Source organism: Coregonus clupeaformis, chromosome 18 (genome assembly GCF_020615455.1).
Source record: "Coregonus clupeaformis isolate EN_2021a chromosome 18, ASM2061545v1, whole genome shotgun sequence".
Lineage (NCBI taxonomy): Eukaryota > Metazoa > Chordata > Actinopteri > Salmoniformes > Salmonidae > Coregonus > Coregonus clupeaformis.
Genome location: NC_059209.1, coordinates 3,321,455 through 3,340,055, shown reverse-complemented (window position 1 = coordinate 3,340,055; position 18,601 = coordinate 3,321,455). Strand labels below are relative to the sequence as shown.

The 18,601-nt window shown below is 46.1% G+C and overlaps 1 protein-coding gene across 1 annotated transcript; it reads right to left on the bottom strand.

Moving 5' to 3' along the window:
- Positions 1–10,673: 10,673 nt before the first annotated feature.
- LOC123493112 (luc7-like protein 3) lies at positions 10,674–18,393 on the bottom strand (the record flags this gene model as incomplete). The annotated part of the gene is made up of 2 exons (XM_045227038.1): positions 18,316–18,393; positions 10,674–10,763 (listed from the first exon to the last, which is right to left on the bottom strand). Coding segments are annotated over exons 1-2 (168 nt in total), but the record flags the coding sequence as incomplete, so codon positions are not given.
- Between the last annotated feature and the right edge of the window lie 208 nt (positions 18,394–18,601).

Sequence of the window (18,601 nt, the reverse complement as noted above, 5' to 3'; positions counted from 1 at the left end):
CTCAGGAGGGATTTTGTCGCAATCCACGAGGTGAGATCTTGCATGGAGCCCCAGGCCGAGGGAGATTGGCAGTTATTTTGTGTTTCTTCCATTGCGAATAATTGCACCAACTTCTCACCAAGCTGCTTGGCGATGGTCTTGTAGCCCATTCCAGGCTTGTGTAGGTATACAATCTTGTCCCTGACATCCTTGGAGAGCTCTTTGGTCTTGGCCATGGTGGAGAGTTTGGAATCTGATTGATTGATTGCTTCTGTGGACAGGTGTCTTTTATACAGGTAACAAATTGAGATTAGGATCAGTCCCTTTAAAAGTGTGCTCCTAATCTCAGCTCGTTACCTGTATAAAATACACCTGGGAGCCAGAAATCTTTCTGATTGAGAGGGGGTCAAATTCTTATTTCCCTCATTAAAATGCAAATCAATTCATAACATTTCTGACATGCATTCTTCTGGATGTTTTTGTTGTTATTCTGTCTCTCACTGTTCAAATAAACCTACCATTAAAATTATAGACTGATCATTGTTTTGTCAGTGGGCAAACGTACAAAATCAGCAGGGGATCAAATATTTTTTTCCCACACTGTACCATCACAAACTGATGCTGGCACCAAGACCACACTCAATGAACTGTATAAGGCCATAAGCAAACAGGAAAATGCTCATCCAGAGGAGTGAAACTTAAATCCGTTTTACCTCATTTCTACCAGCATGTTAAATGTGCAACCAGAGGGCAAAAAACTCTAGACCACCTTTAGTCCACACACGGAGACTCCGTGGCCGATGTGAGAAAGACCTATAAACAGGTCAACATTCACAAGGCTGCAGGGCCAGATGGATTACCAGGACGTGTACTCCGAGCATACGCTGACCAACTGGCAAGTGTCTTCACTGACATTTTCAACCTCTCCCTGTCTGAGTCTGTAATACCAAGATGTTTCAAGCAGATCATCATAGTCCCTGTGCCCAAGAACACAGAGGTAACCTGCCTAAATGACTACCGACCTGTAGCACTCACGTATGTAGCCATGAAGTGCTTTGAAAGGCTGGTCATGGCTCACATCAACACCATTATCCCAGAAACCCTAGACCCATTCCAATTTGCACACCGCCCCAACAGATCCACAGATGATGCAATCTCTATTGCACTCCACACTGCCCTTTCACAGCTGGACAAAAGGAACACCTATGTGAGAATGCTATTCATTGACTACAGCTCAGCGTTCAACACCATAGTGCCCTCAAAGCTCATCACTAAGCTAAGGACCCTGGGACTAAACACCTCCCTCAGCAACTGGATCCTGGACTTCCTGACGGGCCGCCCCCAGGTGGTAAGGGTAGGTAGTGGCATATTGTGTTAGTCCGCTAGGGACCCGTTTTCATTGTATTAAGTTTCTAATCCCTACCTATACCATGTACGTGTTTGTATATTGTGTTATCAATTTTTATTAATTAGTAAATAAATAATTACATCAATTTGTGTGGTACGGAACGATCAGTAAGACCCTCGTTCGTGCAGACTTGAAAGAGTCTACGACTTTCAAAATGAGACGGATATGAGGTAAATGATTAATAAATTACTGTTAAATGATAAGAAATATCTAGATATCTTCAGAGTTATTTCGGGAAACGGTAACTCGTCAAACAACTTTTCCCGTGGTGCCCCAAATTCCTAATGATTTAATTGTTACATGATTAATTGAATCTAGTAACATTTAAACATAGCAGGTAATTATTCTATAAATAATAGTCATCACAATAATGAAAGTAACGTCACGACAATAAAGTTGATACAAGTTTGAAATAATTTGAAGCTAGGATTGCCTGAACATGTGAAAGTTTGTTTGGTGTATGTAGCTTGAGCGGTTCAAGAGTTACTGTTGGTGGGTTATATTCAATGTTTCCTCTTATTTCTTTCGGCACTGAGCAAATTTCAGGTCTGCTGAGCGCGAAGTTCAACGTTGTGAATATTCTGTGCAACTTCCACGTTTACTGTGAACACTGAGGCTGTGCTCGCTTTAAGTTATAGTTTCAGTCAGTGGTCAAATAGGCTACTGTGGCTATTTGATCATAATGTAGACTTACCAGAGTAGCCTACCATCAAAACCAATGGAGAAAATACAACCCATAACATTTTAACATGGAAATAGCTGTTCTATCGTTCAACCTACAGTAGCAGCCAATGTGTGGTGTTCAACGTAGGCCTACATTCCATGAGACTTAAAAAACAAACAAAAAAACATGCAGGGCTTAACATTAACCTGTTTATCGACTTGTTCTTCAGACAAGGAGGTGACTGAAAATGTTGTTGTGTTGTTTGATGCAAGAAACCACTTAACAAAATAAAATGCCATAATTACAAAGAATCAGTGAAATTGTGCTACCCTCTGCCTATTGGCTACTTAGCTTTTTCAAGCTCGTCTCAAAATACAACATTGCCCATATAAGACAAAAAAAAACTCTTTACCTGACTCCCTTTTCAGAGATGTCTAGAAATGTACACGTTTTGTGCTCTTTTAGGAAGCAATTCTGACCCCCTGCTGACTACAAATTATCTATAACTGGGCTAATAACTCACTAACTAGTAAAGGATATGAACCGATGTGCATAACTGGCTACATGCAGCCCGCGCTTTGATCTCAAAACAAGTGCATCTACTCACGATCGCTCATGATGTAAACACAGTCCAGTTCAAAGTGAATGGCACAGATCTATACATGGCAATCGTCTATTTGCATATAGGCCTACTGCAGCTCTTATTGGTTATTATTATTATATATTATTGGTTATGCTGCACTGGTCTGTGTAGAGTATGGGCTGAGTCGTGCGTGTCAATGCAATAGAATCATACTTCGATGCCTATAACAAAATCTCTTGCATAGTTTGTTTTGTTTCCGTATGTTGCAGTGAAAGTGGCTAATATTAATAAATTAATAAACAAGGTTACTAATAGGTTACTACTCCCTCCTGATTACCGTATTAACCCCTCGTTTCATGTGTCTCTCCTCAGGCCAGTGGTGGCTGGTCCGCTCCAGGAGTATGAGGTGCGGGAGGTCCCTCCACCCCCTCTGGACATCGAGGGGGCCCCAGCGTACTCCGTCCGTTCCATCCTGGATTCGAGGCGTCGGGTGGGGGGCCTTCAGTACCTCGTGGAGTGGGAGGGGTACGGTCCGGAGGAGCGGTGCTGGGTCCCGGTGAGGGATATCCTCGATACCTCCCTGTTGCAGGATTTCCACCATCGCCACCCGGCTCGCCCTGCTCTGCATCCTCCTGGTCGTCCCCGAGGCCGATGTCGGCGCGCTGCTGGAGCTGCACCTCAAGGGGGGGTACTGTCACGACTTCCTCCGAAGCTGCCTCATCTCCCTGTTCGGGCAGGCTTCGGCGTTCGTCGTCACTGGCCTTTTAGCCACTGCCGCTCCTCATCTCATCATTCCATTTGTTTTGTCTTGTTTATTACACACACCTTGTTCATATCCCCTCATTAGTACCTGTATAAGTGTTCCCTCTGCCCCCCTGTCTTTGTGTGTGATTAGTTATTGTGGAGGTGACTCTAGCTCGGTGGAGCTACTTTGTATTTTGTATCGCCGGGATATTCACCCGTGTGCCTTGTTTTTCTCCAGTGCGCCGTATTTACCACACTGGAGTGTTTTACGCATAGCTGCGTTCCGCTGTGTTCCTGAATAAACCATATATTCTGTGATTTACCCTCCTGTGCCTGACTCCGTCCAAAATCACCCACTACACCTTCATGTCTTAAAGTAATGATGGACTGTCGTTTCTCTTTGCTTATTTGAGCTGTTCTTGCCATAATATGGACTTGGTCTTTTACCAAATAGGGCTATCTTCTGTATACCCCCCCTAACTTGTCACAACACAACTGATTGGCTCAAACGCATTAAGAAGGAAATAAATTCCACAAATTAACTTTTAAGAAGGCACACCTGTTAATTGAAATGCATTCCAGGTGACTACCTCATGAAGCTCATTGAGAGAATGCCATGAGTGTGCAAAGCTGTCATCAAGGCAAGGGTGGCTATTTGAAGAATCTTTGTTTGATTTGTTTAACACTTTTTTGGTTGCTACAAGATTCCATATGTGTTATTTCATTGTTTTGATGTCTTCATAAAAGAATAAAGAAAAACCCTTGAATGAGTGGGTGTGTCCAAACTTTTGACTGGTATTTTGTCTAACTTGTTGGGAAGTGGTCAAAATGGCAGTTGTGTGCAAAAAAGTTACATAAAATGTTGTTTATGTAGTTACTAAAACAGCTGTATCGTTAGACCCATACCGGATAGTTTTGTTCTGCGACCGGACTTGGAAAGCAGAGAAGTAGTGTACGATTTCATACACTCTAACTTTTTGTCTAAGTTGTTAACAAAGTGGTCAAAGTAGCCGATTTGTGTCAAAAGTTGTATGGTTTCATTTACAGTGAATGGAATATTGGAAGTTGTGATATCACAATGGGGCCTTTAGAATGTTGAGGAAATCCCATACAAGGGGATGGAGGACAAAAAGTGTAATATTTTAAAAGGTATTTTTTTTTAATTATACAAGCAACTCAGGCGAGACCATTCTGCACGTTTGAAAGTTTGAATGGCGTTTCCAGCTTAAACAGTATAAGATGAGTAGCGTACTAAAGAATAATAAAAAATAATAAGTAGAAGCCCCACAATGACTAGAAAAGTACATTTCCTTAAGAAAATGTGGTGTGCATGCTAGCTTGTGAAGGTTTGATTAGTTGATAGGATAGGATAGCCTGAAGACGTGAAAGTTGGTTAAGTGTCTCTAGCTTGAATGGTTCAAGAGTTACTGTTGGTGGGTTATTTTATGCTAATATATGCAGATGTATATAGTTATAGTTGATAAAATAATTGGAAGAATTGGAAGTTAGCACAGCCTGAACATATGAAAGTTGGTTTGGTGTCTCTAACTTGAACGGTTCAAGAGTTACAGTTGGTGGGTCATTTTATGCTAATTTATGCAAATGTGAACAGTTATAGTTTATACAGGTTTTTAAGAATTTGAAGTTAGGATAGCTTGAACATTTGAAAGTTGTTTTGGTGTGTCACGATCGTTATAAGATGAAGCGGACCAAGGCGCAGCGTGGTAAGCGTACATTTTATTTAATTAACGTACTTAACACACACGAACAAAAACAACAAACCAAACGATATGTGAAGTCCTAGGTTAACACCAAAACAAACCATACGGAACAAGATACCACAATGACTAGTGCCAAACATGCTGCCTAAGTATGGTCCCCAATCAGAGACAACGCGAAACAGCTGCCTCTGATTGGGAACCACCCTGGCCAACATAGATCTACACGATCTAGATCAACAACATAGAAAATACAACATAGACACTACATGGTGTCTCTAGCTTGAACGGTTCAAGAGTTGTTATTGGCGATTCATTGTATGCAAATGTATGCAAATTTTTACAGTTATAGTTGATTAAAGTTTTTAAGAATTTCAAGTTAGGATAGTCTGAACATGTGAAAGTTGGTTTGGTGTCTCTAGTTTGAACGGTTCACTGTTGGTGAGTTATTTTATGCTAGGATAGATAATAAGATAAGATAATAATAATATAATCAGCCAGGTGCGAAGGTGAAATGATTTGCCGTATTCCTAAACAGAAGCCCCATTGCATGAACAATTGCAACCGATGAATTGCATAAAGAGATATTTGTGGAAATATATTCATGAAAATATATAAAAACAGTCATCTTTTGATTGTATTGGACACTGTATTTTGCCCTTGTACCCCTGCCTTTACGCATGAATCAATCTCGCCTCATCTTTATGCTTCAGGTCAGCACACAGCTTCGGTGCTTTGTCTGAGCAAGCCCCACAAACTTTTTGTCTCTTTGAGGTGTAGGGCCTGCTCTATCTGTGAGAATATTCTGGGAAGGCCGCCTTCGTGTTGTGCTCTCGTCACTCTTTTCTACCCAAACCGTGCCATCCCTGGCAGACTCCTGTCTCACAGTGGTAGATGGGATCACCATCTCAATTGGATCTGTTCTGGTTTTTCTGCGGCGAGGCTCAGGCATCGGAGGCAGAGGCTTGAAGTCAACATCAGAATCTGCAACGTCGATTTAAAGGTCAATATCCAATCCTCCATCCGACTCCACCTCATATACATTTGTTTGGTTGGGCTTGTATGTTGTACTCAGTGTCTGATTTGATTCTCTGAGAGGAAATTATATACAATTTCCAGCCTTTCACAATAAAAGAATTAGACCGCCCTTCATCATCATGACATCATTGTTCTAAATTCAATCATCCTCTTCACCCTCATCATTCAGATCAATCAAATTCAATCACCCTCATCATCCTCTTCATTCAGTTCACTGAAGTTACATGCACCATTATCAATTTATATCTGGTATCTATCGCCCATTCATCCATTGACACAGAATAGCATATTTTAATTTTAATTGTATTATGTTACTCGTTTTTAGTTGCCAGAGCAATGCTGCCGTGCAAGTGGTCATGTGCTGAATGCATGAACAGCATGGATATTCTTGGAAAAAGTGAAATTGAGCTGCACCTTTTGAATTTTGAGAGTTATTTGACAAAGGTAAGTGTCATAGAAACTGCAGAATATGCTGTTTCTGATACTATATAGAAATCAAAATGTTTTACCTGCATGTGACTCTGAGGGCATGTGACTCTGAAGGAGGATTTGATAAAGTGATGCTCCTTTACCTGAATCTGTAAATTACAAGATGCACCCATCTCTTCATGTACAATTTGATAACTGATAATATTGTCACTCATCAGATTATTGTGTGAAATTAGTTTTGGTATAGTTTAGGTGTAGTTTCAATGGGCTGGCTGTGCAGGCTGACTGGCATCATTTGTTTCCCGCTCATCAACTTGGATATGTTTTGCAATATTCTAAAGGCCTACTGCAACATGTAGCATGTTTTTGTTTCCCTTACAATAAATGTGATTAGTAATAGAGTTACAGTAAATAAAACAGTCCTGTAACAACTTATTTTTACAAAGTAAAACATGAAAGAGAATGGTATCAACCCGCAAGGTGCGCGGTCAAATTATTAACATGAGTGACAATGCTGATGAATAGGAATAACACAAACTCATCATTACACTATTGTTGTTCTAAATTAAATCAACCTCCTCACCCTCATTATTCAGTTAGGCCTAATTTAAATTAGATTGTGAAGTAACTTGCACAGTTATTTCCCATTCCATCCATTTGTCATTCATTCAGTGGGCTTGCATCGTTTGCTTCGCTTGATAGAGTCAAGGATTATGTTTTGCATTATTCTAAAGGCCTACTGCAACACGTAGCTTGTGTTCGTTTCCGTTACAATAAACGTGATTTGTAAAAGAGTTACAATAAATACACTGCTCAAAAAAATAAAGGGAACACTTAAACAACACAATGTAACTCCAAGTCAATCACACTTCTGTGAAATCAAACTGTCCACTTAGGAAGCAACACTGATTGACAATAAATGTCACATGCTGTTGTGCATATGGAATAGACAACAGGTGGAAATTATAGGCAATTAGCATGACACCCCCAATAAAGGACTGGTTTTGCAGGTGGTGACCACAGACCACTTCTCAGTTCCTATGCTTCCTGGCTGATGTTTTGGTCACTTTTGAATGTTGGTGGTGCTTTCACTCTAGTCGTAGCATGAGACGGAGTCTACAACCCACACAAGTGGCTCAGGTAGTCCAGCTCATCCAGGATGGCACATCAATGCGAGCTGTGGCAAGAAGGTTTGCTGTGTCTGTCAGCGTAGTGTCCAGAGCATGGAGGCACTACCAGGAGACAGGTCAGTACATCAGGAGACGTGGAGGAGGCCGTAGGAGGGCAACAACCCAGCAGCAGGACTGCTACCTCCGCCTTTGTGCAAGGATGAGCAGGAGGAGCACTGCCAGAGCCCTGCAAAATGACCTCCAGTAGGCCACAAATGTGCATGTGTCTGCTCAAACGGTCAGAAACAGACTCCATGAGGGTGGTATGAGGGCCCGACGTCCACAGGTGGGGGTTGTGCTTACAAGACGTTTGGCATTTGCCAGAGAACACCAAGATAGGCAAATTCGCCACTGGCACCCTGTGCTCTTCACAGATGAAAGCAGGTTCACACTGAGCACATGTGACAGACGTGACAGAGTCTGGAGACGCCGTGGAGAACGTTCTGCTGCCTGCAACATCCTCCAGCATGACCGGTTTGGCGGTGGGTCAGTCATGGTGTGGGATGGCATTTCTTTGGGGGGCCGCACAGCCCTCCATGTGCTCGCCAGAGGTAGCCTGACTGCCATTAGGTACCGAGATGAGATCCTCAGACCCCTTGTGAGACCATATGCTGGTGCGGTTGGCCCTGGGTTCCTCCTAATGCGAGACAATGCTAGACCTCATGTGGCTGGAGTGTGTCAGCAGTTCCTGCAAGAGGAAGGCATTGATGCTATGGACTGGCCCGCCCGTTCCCCAGACCTGAATCCAATTGAGCACTTCTGGGACATCATGTCTCGCTCCATCCACCAACGCCACGTTGCACCACAGACTGTCCAGGAGTTGGCGGATGCTTTAGTCCAGGTCTGGGAGGAGATCCCTCAGGAGACCATCCACCACCTCATCAGGAGCATGCCCAGGCGTTGTAGGGAGGTCATACAGGCACGTGGAGGCCACACACACTACTGAGCCTCATTTTGACTTGTTTTAAGGACATTACATCAAAGTTGGATCAGCCTATAGTGTGGTTTTCCACTTTAATTTTGAGGGTGACTCCAAATCCAGACCTCCATGGGTTGATAAATTTGATTTCCATTGATAATTTTTGTGTGATTTTGTTGTCAGCACATTCAACTATGTAAAGAAAAAAGTATTTAATAAGATTATTTCATTCATTCAGATCTAGGATGTGTTATTTTAGTGTTCCCTTTATTTTTATGAGCAGTGTAAAACAGTCCCATAACAGCTTCTTTTCATTAAGTAAAACATAAAAGAGAATTGTATCGCATGGTCAAATGATTTGCTGCTGACACTGTAAATAGGCAGAACACAAAGTCATCATTACTCTATTGTCTTTCTAAATTAAATCAACCTCTTCAACCTCCTTATCATCCGGTTAGGCCTAATTAAAATTCTCTGTAGAGTTAAACCACTCAAAAACCAAGCCCATCGTTATCATATTTTCCAGCATGTTCTATAGCAGGTAGATTTTTTTAATTGGTTGTTTCAATATCTGTGTTTTATGCTACACAAAGATAAATAACATACATTTTTCTAAACTAATCTAATCTGTTAGTAGTTGGACTTAATGCACCCGTTACTGAGATGGCTGTTCCAGTTTAGATGGCTTAGCTAGTCTCATTTATCAACCTTTCAGCCTATCAGCCATTCTGAATGCAGGTTGTGGGTGATTAAAAGTTCCAATTGTTGGATATTCTCACTCTGGCTGGATTCTAATAGGAATTACACATCACTTTGCAAGCTAGCATAATGTGACTTGAAGGCCTGATGTGGCCTGTAAACCAGGAGTTTCCTAACACCAATGCATTAGGGTATAACTAGGCCGTCAAAGAAAGGACTTATGACATATGTAATGTATTGTCATAAAGAGTTTAATTTTAAAGGCTAATAAGGCTGGTGGAACCATTCATAAAGGGTTCTAGGTAGAACCCTCTGCAAACAGTTCTATCTAGCACCAAAAAGGGTTCCCCTATGGGGACAAACTGAAGAACCTTATATGGTTCTACTTAGCACCTTTTTTTCTAAGAGCGTGCAGTATTAATTCTGTAAAACACATTTAAGGTATCTACACTGTTTTATTGTTGAAATTACAGGAAAGTCTTACAGTGTATGAGTGACGCAATGTCATTTAAAAATGTTACACAGGTTACACAGGGCTTTATGTACACAGTATGGTTGCTTTAAAGTGTTTCATTTTGGACTCAAATCTCTATCCGCAAGGAGGGTTTCTGAGTACCTATGTATTTCTGGACAACCTACCAAGTAAGATGCCCCCACTCCCTCCAATTAAACACACAAAAAAAACCTAAACGTCAGTTCATGTCTGCTCTCCCCATGTCTGCATGGGATGAAGTTTTCCCGGTAAATCAGTGAGGGTTTCCCCTTCTAATTCTGCCTCTACTCCATCACCTCTCCCTCATCTCTCCCTCACCTCTCCCTCATCTCTCTATCATCTCTCCCTAATTTCTTTCTCATCTCTCCCTCATCTCTCCCTCAACTCTCCCTGATCTCTCTCTCATCTCTCCCTCACCTCTCCCTCATCTCTCTCTCATCTCTCCCTCATCTCTCCCTCATCTCTCCCTCATCTCTCCCTCATCTCACTCTCAGCACTCCCTCATCTCTCCCTCATCTCTATCTCATCTCTCGCTCATCTCTCTCTCATCTCTCCCTGATCTCTCCCTCGTCTCTCTCTCATCTCTCCCTCGTCACTCTCTCGTCTCTCCCTCGTCTCCACCTGGTCTCTCCCTCGTCTCTCTCTCGTCTCTCCCTCATCTCGCCCTCTTCTCTCTCTCTTCTCTCTCCTTCATCTCTCTCTCATATCTCTCATCTCTCTGTCAACCCTCCATCATCTCTCGCTCATCTCTCTCTCATCTCTCCCTGATCTCTCCCTCGTCTCTCTCTCATCTCTCCCTCGTCACTCTCTCGTCTCTCCCTCGTCTCTCTCTCGTCTCTCCCTCGTCTCTCCCTCGTCTCTTCCTCGTCTCTCCCTCGTCGCTCCCTCGTCTCTCTTTTGTCTCTCCCTCGTCTCTCTTCTCTCTCTCTTGTCTCTACCTCGTCTCTCGTCTCTCTTTCATCTCTCTCTCAACTCTCTCTCAACTCACTCTCATCCTCCCTCATCTCTCTCAGCTCTCACTCATCTCTCCCTCATCTCTCTCTCTCATCTCTCAGCTCTTGCTCATCTCTCCCTCGTCTCTCCCTCGTCTCTCCCTCGTCTCTCCCTCGTCTCTCCCATCTCTCTCATCTCTCCCTCATCTCTCCCTCATATCTCTCAAATCTCTCTCTCATCTCTCTCTCATCTCTCCCTCATCTCTCTCATCTCTCTCATCTCTTTCTCATCTCTCCCTCATCTCTCTCATCTCTTCCTCATCTCTCCGTCAGCTCTCTCTCATCTCTCCCTCATCTCTCCCTCATCTCACTCTCAACTCTCCCTCATCTCTCTCTCAACTCTCTCTCATCTCTCCCTCATCTCTCCCTCATATCTCTCTCATCTCTCTCTCATCTCTCTCATCTCTTTCTCATCTCTCCCTCATCTCTCTCATCTCTCTCATCTCTTCCTCATCTCTCCCTCATCTCTCTCATCTCTCCCTGATCTCTCCCTCGTCTCTCTCTCATCTCTCCCTCGTCACTCTCTCGTCTCTCCCTCGTCTCCACCTGGTCTCTCCCTCGTCTCTCTCTCGTCTCTCCCTCATCTCGCCCTCTTCTCTCTCTCTTCTCTCTCCTTCATCTCTCTCTCATATCTCTCATCTCTCTGTCAACCCTCCATCATCTCTCGCTCATCTCTCTCTCATCTCTCCCTGATCTCTCCCTCGTCTCTCTCTCATCTCTCCCTCGTCACTCTCTCGTCTCTCCCTCGTCTCTCTCTCGTCTCTCCCTCGTCTCTCCCTCGTCTCTTCCTCGTCGCTCCCTCGTCGCTCCCTCGTCTCTCTTTTGTCTCTCCCTCGTCTCTCTTCTCTCTCTCTTGTCTCTACCTCGTCTCTCGTCTCTCTTTCATCTCTCTCTCAACTCTCTCTCAACTCACTCTCATCCTCCCTCATCTCTCTCAGCTCTCACTCATCTCTCCCTCATCTCTCTCTCTCATCTCTCAGCTCTTGCTCATCTCTCCCTCGTCTCTCCCTCGTCTCTCCCTCGTCTCTCCCTCGTCTCTCCCATCTCTCTCATCTCTCCCTCATCTCTCCCTCATATCTCTCACATCTCTCTCTCATCTCTCTCTCATCTCTCCCTCATCTCTCTCATCTCTCTCATCTCTTTCTCATCTCTCCCTCATCTCTCTCATCTCTTCCTCATCTCTCCGTCAGCTCTCTCTCATCTCTCCCTCATCTCTCCCTCATCTCACTCTCAACTCTCCCTCATCCCTCTCTCAACTCTCTCTCATCTCTCCCTCATCTCTCCCTCATATCTCTCTCATCTCTCTCTCATCTCTCTCATCTCTTTCTCATCTCTCCCTCATCTCTCTCATCTCTCTCATCTCTTCCTCATCTCTCCCTCATCTCTCTCATCTCTTCCTCTTCTCTCCCTCAGCTCTCTCTCATCTCTCCCTCATCTCTCCCTCATCTCTCTCTCAACTCTCTCTCATCTCTCTCTCGTCTCTCTCATCTCTCCCTCATCTCTCCCTTATCTCTCCCTCATCTCTCTCATCTCTAACTCATCTCTCTCTCTTCTCTCTCTCGTCTCTCTCATCTCTCCCTCATCTCTCTCTCATCTCTCCCTCGTCTCTCTCTCATCTCTCTCTCGTCTGTCTCTCGTCTCTCCCTCGTCTCTCCCTCGTCTCTCTTTTTTCTCTCCCTCGTCTCTCTCTCGTCTCTCTCTCATCTCTCTCTCGTCTCTCTCATCTCTCCCTCATCTCTCTCATCTCTCCCTCATCTCTCTCTCCTCTCTCCCTCATCTCTCTCTCATCTCTCCCTCGTCGCTCCCTCGTCTCTCTCTTGTCTCTCCCTCGTCTCTCTTCTCTCTCTCTCGTCTTTCCCTCGTCTCTCTCTCGTCTCTCCCATCTCTCTGATCTCTCCCTCATCTCTCATCATCTCTCTCATCTCTTTCTCATTACTCTCTCATCTCTTTCTCATTACTGTCTCATCTCTCCCTCATTTCTCCCTCATCTCTCTCTCATCTCTTCCTCAGCTCTCCCTCAGCTCTCTCTCGTCTCTCCCTCGTCCCTCCCTCTTCTCTCCTCGTCTCTCTCTCATCTCTCCGTCATCTCTCCCTCGTCTCTCTCTCGTCTCTCCCTCGTCTCTCCCTCGTCGCTCCCTCGTCTCTCCTCGTCTCTCTCTCATCTCTCCCTCGTCGCTCCCTTTTCTCTCTCTTGTCTCTCTCTCGTCTCTCCCTCGTCTCTCCCTCGTCTCTCCCTCATCTCTCCCTGATCTCTCTCCCTCATTTCTAACTCACCTCTCTCTCAGCTCTCTCTCAGCTCTTGCTCGTCTCTCGCTCGTCTCTCCCTCGTCTCTCCCTCGTGTCTCCCTCGTCTCTCACTCGTCTCTCCCTCGTGTCTCCCTCGTGTCTCCCTCGTCTCTCCCTCGTCTCTCCCTCGTCTCTCTCTCATCTCTCTCTCATCTCTCCCTCATCTCTCCCTCACCTCTCTCTCGTCTCTCTCTCGTCTCTCTCTCGTCTCTAACTCATCTCTCCCTCTCATCTCTCCCTCATCTCTCCCTCATCTCTCCATCAACTCTCCCTCATCTCTCTCTCGTCTCTCTCATCTCTCCCTCGTCTCTCCCTCGTCTCTCTCTTGTCTATCCCTCGTCTCTCTCATCTCTCCCTCACATCTCTCTCATCTCTCTCATCTCTCCCTCAACTCTCTCATCTCTGCCTCAACTCTCTCAGCTCTCACTCATCTCTGCCTCATCTCTCTATCATCTCTCTCATCTCTCACTCATCTTTCTCTCATCTCTCCCTCGTCTCTCCCTCTTCTCTCCCTCGTCTCTCCCTCGTCTCTCGATCATCTCTCTCCCTCATCTCTCTCCCTCATCTCTCCATCATCTCTCCCTCATCTTTCTCTCATCTCTCCCTCGTCTCTCTCGTCTCACCCTCGTCTCTCCCTCGTCTCTCTCTCGTCTCTCCCTCTTCTCTGCCTCGTCTCTCCCTCGTGTCTCCCTCGTGTCAACCTCGTCTCTCCCTCGTCTCTCCCTCGTCTCTCCATCATCTCTCTCCCTCATCTCTCTCCCTCATCTCTCCATCATCTCTCCCTCATCTTTCTCTCATCTCTCCCTCGTCTCTCTCGTCTCCCCCTCGTCTCTCCCTCGTCTCTCTCTCGTCTCTCTCTCGTCTCTCTCCTCTCTCTCTCGTCTCTCTCTCAGCTCCCTCATCTCTCCTTCATCTCTCCCTCATCTCTCCCTCAGCTCTCTCTCAGCTCTCTCAGCTCTTGCTCGTCTCTCGCTCGTCTCTCCCTCGTCTCTCCTTCGTCTCTCTCAGCTCTCACTCATCTCTCCCTCATCTCTCTCCCTCATCTCTCTCTCATCTCTCCCTCATCTCTCCCTCATCTCTCTCTCATCTCTCTCTCATCTCTCTCTCATCTCTCCCTCATCTCTCCCTCATCTTTCTCTCATCCCTCCCTCGTCTCTCCCTCGTCGCTCCCTCGTCTCTCCCTCGTCTCTCCCTCATCTCTCCCTCGTCTCTCCCTCATCTCCCCCTCGTCTCTCTCTCGTCTCTCCCTCGTCTCTCCCTCGTCGCTCCCTCGTCTCTCTCACGTCTCTCTCTCATCTCTCCCTCGTCGTTCCCTTTTCTCTCTCTTGTCTCTTTCTCATCTCTCCCTCGTTTCTCCCTCGTCTCTCTCTTCTCTCCCTCGTCTCTCTCTCTCATCTCTCATTCATCTCTATCTCATCTCTCTCATCTCTCCCTCAACTCTTCCTCATCTCTCCCTCAGCTCTCCCTTATCTCTCGCTCATCTCTCGCTCATCTCTCGCTCATCTCACCCTCATCTCTCTCTCATCTCTCTCATCTCTCCCTCGTCTCTACCTCGTCTCTCCCTCGTCTCTCTCTCGTCTCTCCCTCGTCTCTCCCTGTCGCTCCCTCGTCTCTCCCTCGTTTCTCCCTCTTCTCTCCCTCGTCTCTCCCTCGTTTCTCCGTCGTCTCTCCCTCGTCTCTCCCTCGTCTCTCCCTCGTCGCTCCCTCGTCTCTCTCTCGTCTCTCTCTCATCTCTCCCTCGTCGCTCCCTTTTCTCTCTCTTGTCTCTCTCTTGTCTCTCCCTCATTTCTCCCTCGTCTCTTTCTCGTCTCTCCCTCGTCTCTCTCTCTCATCTCTCCATCATCTCTCTCTCATCTCTCTCATCTCTCCCTCATCTCTTCCTCATCTCTCCCTCATCTCTCCCTTATCTCTCGCTCATCTCTCGCTCATCTCACCCTCATCTCTCTCTCATCTCTCTCATCTCTCCCTCGTCTCTCCCTCGTTTCTCCCTTGTTTCTTCCTCGTCTCTCGCTCGTCTCTCGCTCGTCTCTCGCTCGTCTCTCGCTCGTCTCTCGCTCGTCTCTCGCTCGTCTCTCGCTCATCTCTCGCTCATCTCTCCCTCAGCTCTCGTTCATCTCTCTCTCATCTCTCTCATCTCTCATCTGTCCCTTCATGATTTGCAGAAATAGCTTGTTATTTTTTGACGATTAGGAGAACAAATATTCGGCTGAATTTTCCTTTAAAGGTATTACAATAAATAAATATACAGTAATTGATCACACCTCTAGACCTACAGGTAAGACCAACGAACACATGACCATGCTTTAATTCATGTTTACACAGAGAAAGAGAGTGAGTGTACAATAATATACTATACCATATCGTGAAATGCTGACTTAATAAAAGCTGATTTTGGGCCAGTAAATACAAAACGTCCTAAGAGAATGTCTAAGCAGAAGCAGTATACTGCACAGACAAAATAGTTGTTATTACAGACAAGGGTGAGTGGCTGGCAACCTGACACAGAGTGAGATAGACCATTATGCAGTGAAAGGCCTGAGGGATATAGAGAGTTGAGATGTGTATCCTTGTCCTCTCTCAGCTCTTGCTCGTCTCTCGCTCATCTCTCCCTCGTCTCTCCTTCGTCTCTCTCAGCTCTCACTCATCTCTCCCTCATCTCTCTCCCTCATCTCTCTCTCATGTCTCCCTCATCTCTCCCTCATCTCTCCCTCGTCTCTCCCTCATCTCTCCCTCGTCTCTCTCTCGTCTCTCCCTCGTCTCTCCCTCGTCGCTCCCTCGTCTCTCTCACGTCTCTCTCTCATCTCTCCCTCGTCGTTCCCTTTATTCTCTCTTGTCTCTTTCTCATCTCTCCCTCGTTTCTCCCTCGTCTCTCTCTTCTCTCCCTCGTCTCTCTCTCTCATCTCTCATTCATCTCTATCTCATCTCTCTCATCTCTCCCTCAACTCTTCCTCATCTCTCCCTCAGCTCTCCCTTATCTCTCGCTCATCTCTCGCTCATCTCACCCTCATCTCTCTCTCATCTCTCTCATCTCTCCCTCGTCTCTACCTCGTCTCTCCCTCGTCTCTCTCTCGTCTCTCCCTCGTCTCTCCCTGTCGCTCCCTCGTCTCTCCCTCGTTTCTCCCTCTTCTCTCCCTCGTCTCTCCCTCGTTTCTCCGTCGTCTCTCCCTCGTCTCTCCCTCGTCTCTCCCTCGTCGCTCCCTCGTCTCTCTCTCGTCTCTCTCTCATCTCTCCCTCGTCGCTCCTTTTCTCTCTCTTGTCTCTCTCTTGTCTCTCCCTCATTTCTCCCTCGTCTCTTTCTCGTCTCTCCCTCGTCTCTCTCTCTCATCTCTCCATCATCTCTCTCTCATCTCTCTCATCTCTCCCTCATCTCTTCCTCATCTCTCCCTCATCTCTCCCTTATCTCTCGCTCATCTCTCGCTCATCTCACCCTCATCTCTCTCTCATCTCTCTCATCTCTCCCTCGTCTCTCCCTCGTTTCTCCCTTGTTTCTTCCTCGTCTCTCGCTCGTCTCTCGCTCGTCTCTCGCTCGTCTCTCGCTCGTCTCTCGCTCGTCTCTCGCTCGTCTCTCGCTCATCTCTCGCTCATCTCTCCCTCAGCTCTCGTTCATCTCTCTCTCATCTCTCTCATCTCTCATCTGTCCCTTCATGATTTGCAGAAATAGCTTGTTATTTTTTTGACGATTAGGAGAACAAATATTCGGCTGAATTTTCCTTTAAAGGTATTACAATAAATAAATATACAGTAATTGATCACACCTCTAGACCTACAGGTAAGACCAACGAACACATGACCATGCTTTAATTCATGTTTACACAGAGAAAGAGAGTGAGTGTACAATAATATACTATACCATATCGTGAAATGCTGACTTAATAAAAGCTGATTTTGGGCCAGTAAATACAAAAACGTCCTAAGAGAATGTCTAAGCAGAAGCAGTATACTGCACAGACAAAATAGTTGTTATTACAGACAAGGGTGAGTGGCTGGCAACCTGACACAGAGTGAGATAGACCATTATGCAGTGAAAGGCCTGAGGGATATAGAGAGTTGAGATGTGTATCCTTGTCCTCTCTCAGCTCTTGCTCGTCTCTCGCTCATCTCTCCCTCGTCTCTCCTTCGTCTCTCTCAGCTCTCACTCATCTCTCCCTCATCTCTCTCCCTCATCTCTCTCTCATGTCTCCCTCATCTCTCCCTCATCTCTCTCTCATCTCTCTCTCATCTCTCTCTCATCTCTCTCTCATCTCTCCCTCATCTCTCCCTCATCTTTCTCTCATCTCTCCCTCGTCTCTCTCGTCTCACCCTCATCTCTCCCTCAGCTCTCCCTTATCTCTCCCTCATCTCTCTCATCTCTCCCTGATCTCTCCCTCATCTCTCCCTCAGCTCTCTCTCAGCTCTCTCAGCTCTCCTTCATCTCTCTCTCATCTCTCTCATCTCTCCCTCATCTCTCCCTTATCTCTCGCTCATCTCTCGCTCATCTCACCCTCATCTCTCTATCATCTCTCTCATCTCTCCCTCGTCTTTCCCTCGTCTCTCCCTCGTTTCTCCCTCGTCTCTCGCTCGTCTCGCGCTCGTCTATCGCTCGTCTCTCGCTCATCTCTCGCTCATCTCTCCCTCAGCTCTCGTTCATCTCTCTCTCATCTCTCTCATCTCTCATCTCTCCCTCATCTCTCCCTCATCTCTCCCTCATCTCTCCCTCATCTCTCTCTCAGCTCTCCCTCGTCTCTTTTTCATCTTTCTCTCGTCTCTCCCTCGTCTCTCTCTGTTTTATCTCTCCCTCATATCTCTCTCATCTCTCTCTCATCTCTCTCTCATCACTCTCATCTCTCTTTCTCATCTCTCTCTAATCTCTCTCTCATCTATCTCTCTCGTCTCTCTCTCGTCTCTCTCGTCTCTCGTCTCTCGTTTGTCTCTCGCTCGTCTCTCTCTCATCTCTCTCGTCTCTCTCGTCTCTCGCTCGTCTCTCTCGTCTCTCGCTCGTCTCTCGCTCGTCTCTCGCTCGTCTCTCGCTCGTCTCTCGCTCGTCTCTCGCTCGTCTCTCGCTCGTCTCTCCCTCGTTTCTTCCTCTCATCTCTCCCTCATCTCTCCCTCATCTCTCTCTCATCTCTCTCTCATCTCTGTCTCATTTTCCCTCATCTCTCTCTTCTCAGCTCTCTCTCAGCTCTCTCTCTGCTCTATCTCTGCTCTCTCTCTGCTCTCTCTCTTCTCTCTCTCTCTGCTCTCTCTCTCGTCTCTCCCTCGTCTCTTCCTCGTCTCTCTCTCGTCTCTCTCTCATCTCACCCTCGTTTCTTCCTCATCTCTCTCTCGTCTCTCCGTAGTCTCTCCCTCATCTCTCCCTCATCTCTCGCTCATCTCTCCCTCGTCTCTCCCTCATCTCTCACCTAATTTTTTATTTTCCTCTCCTCGTGTCAGACCAGCTGACTCTCCACATTCAGATGATGGATTGTCCCGCCAGACAGTCCCTGGTCATACAGTACAAGGCT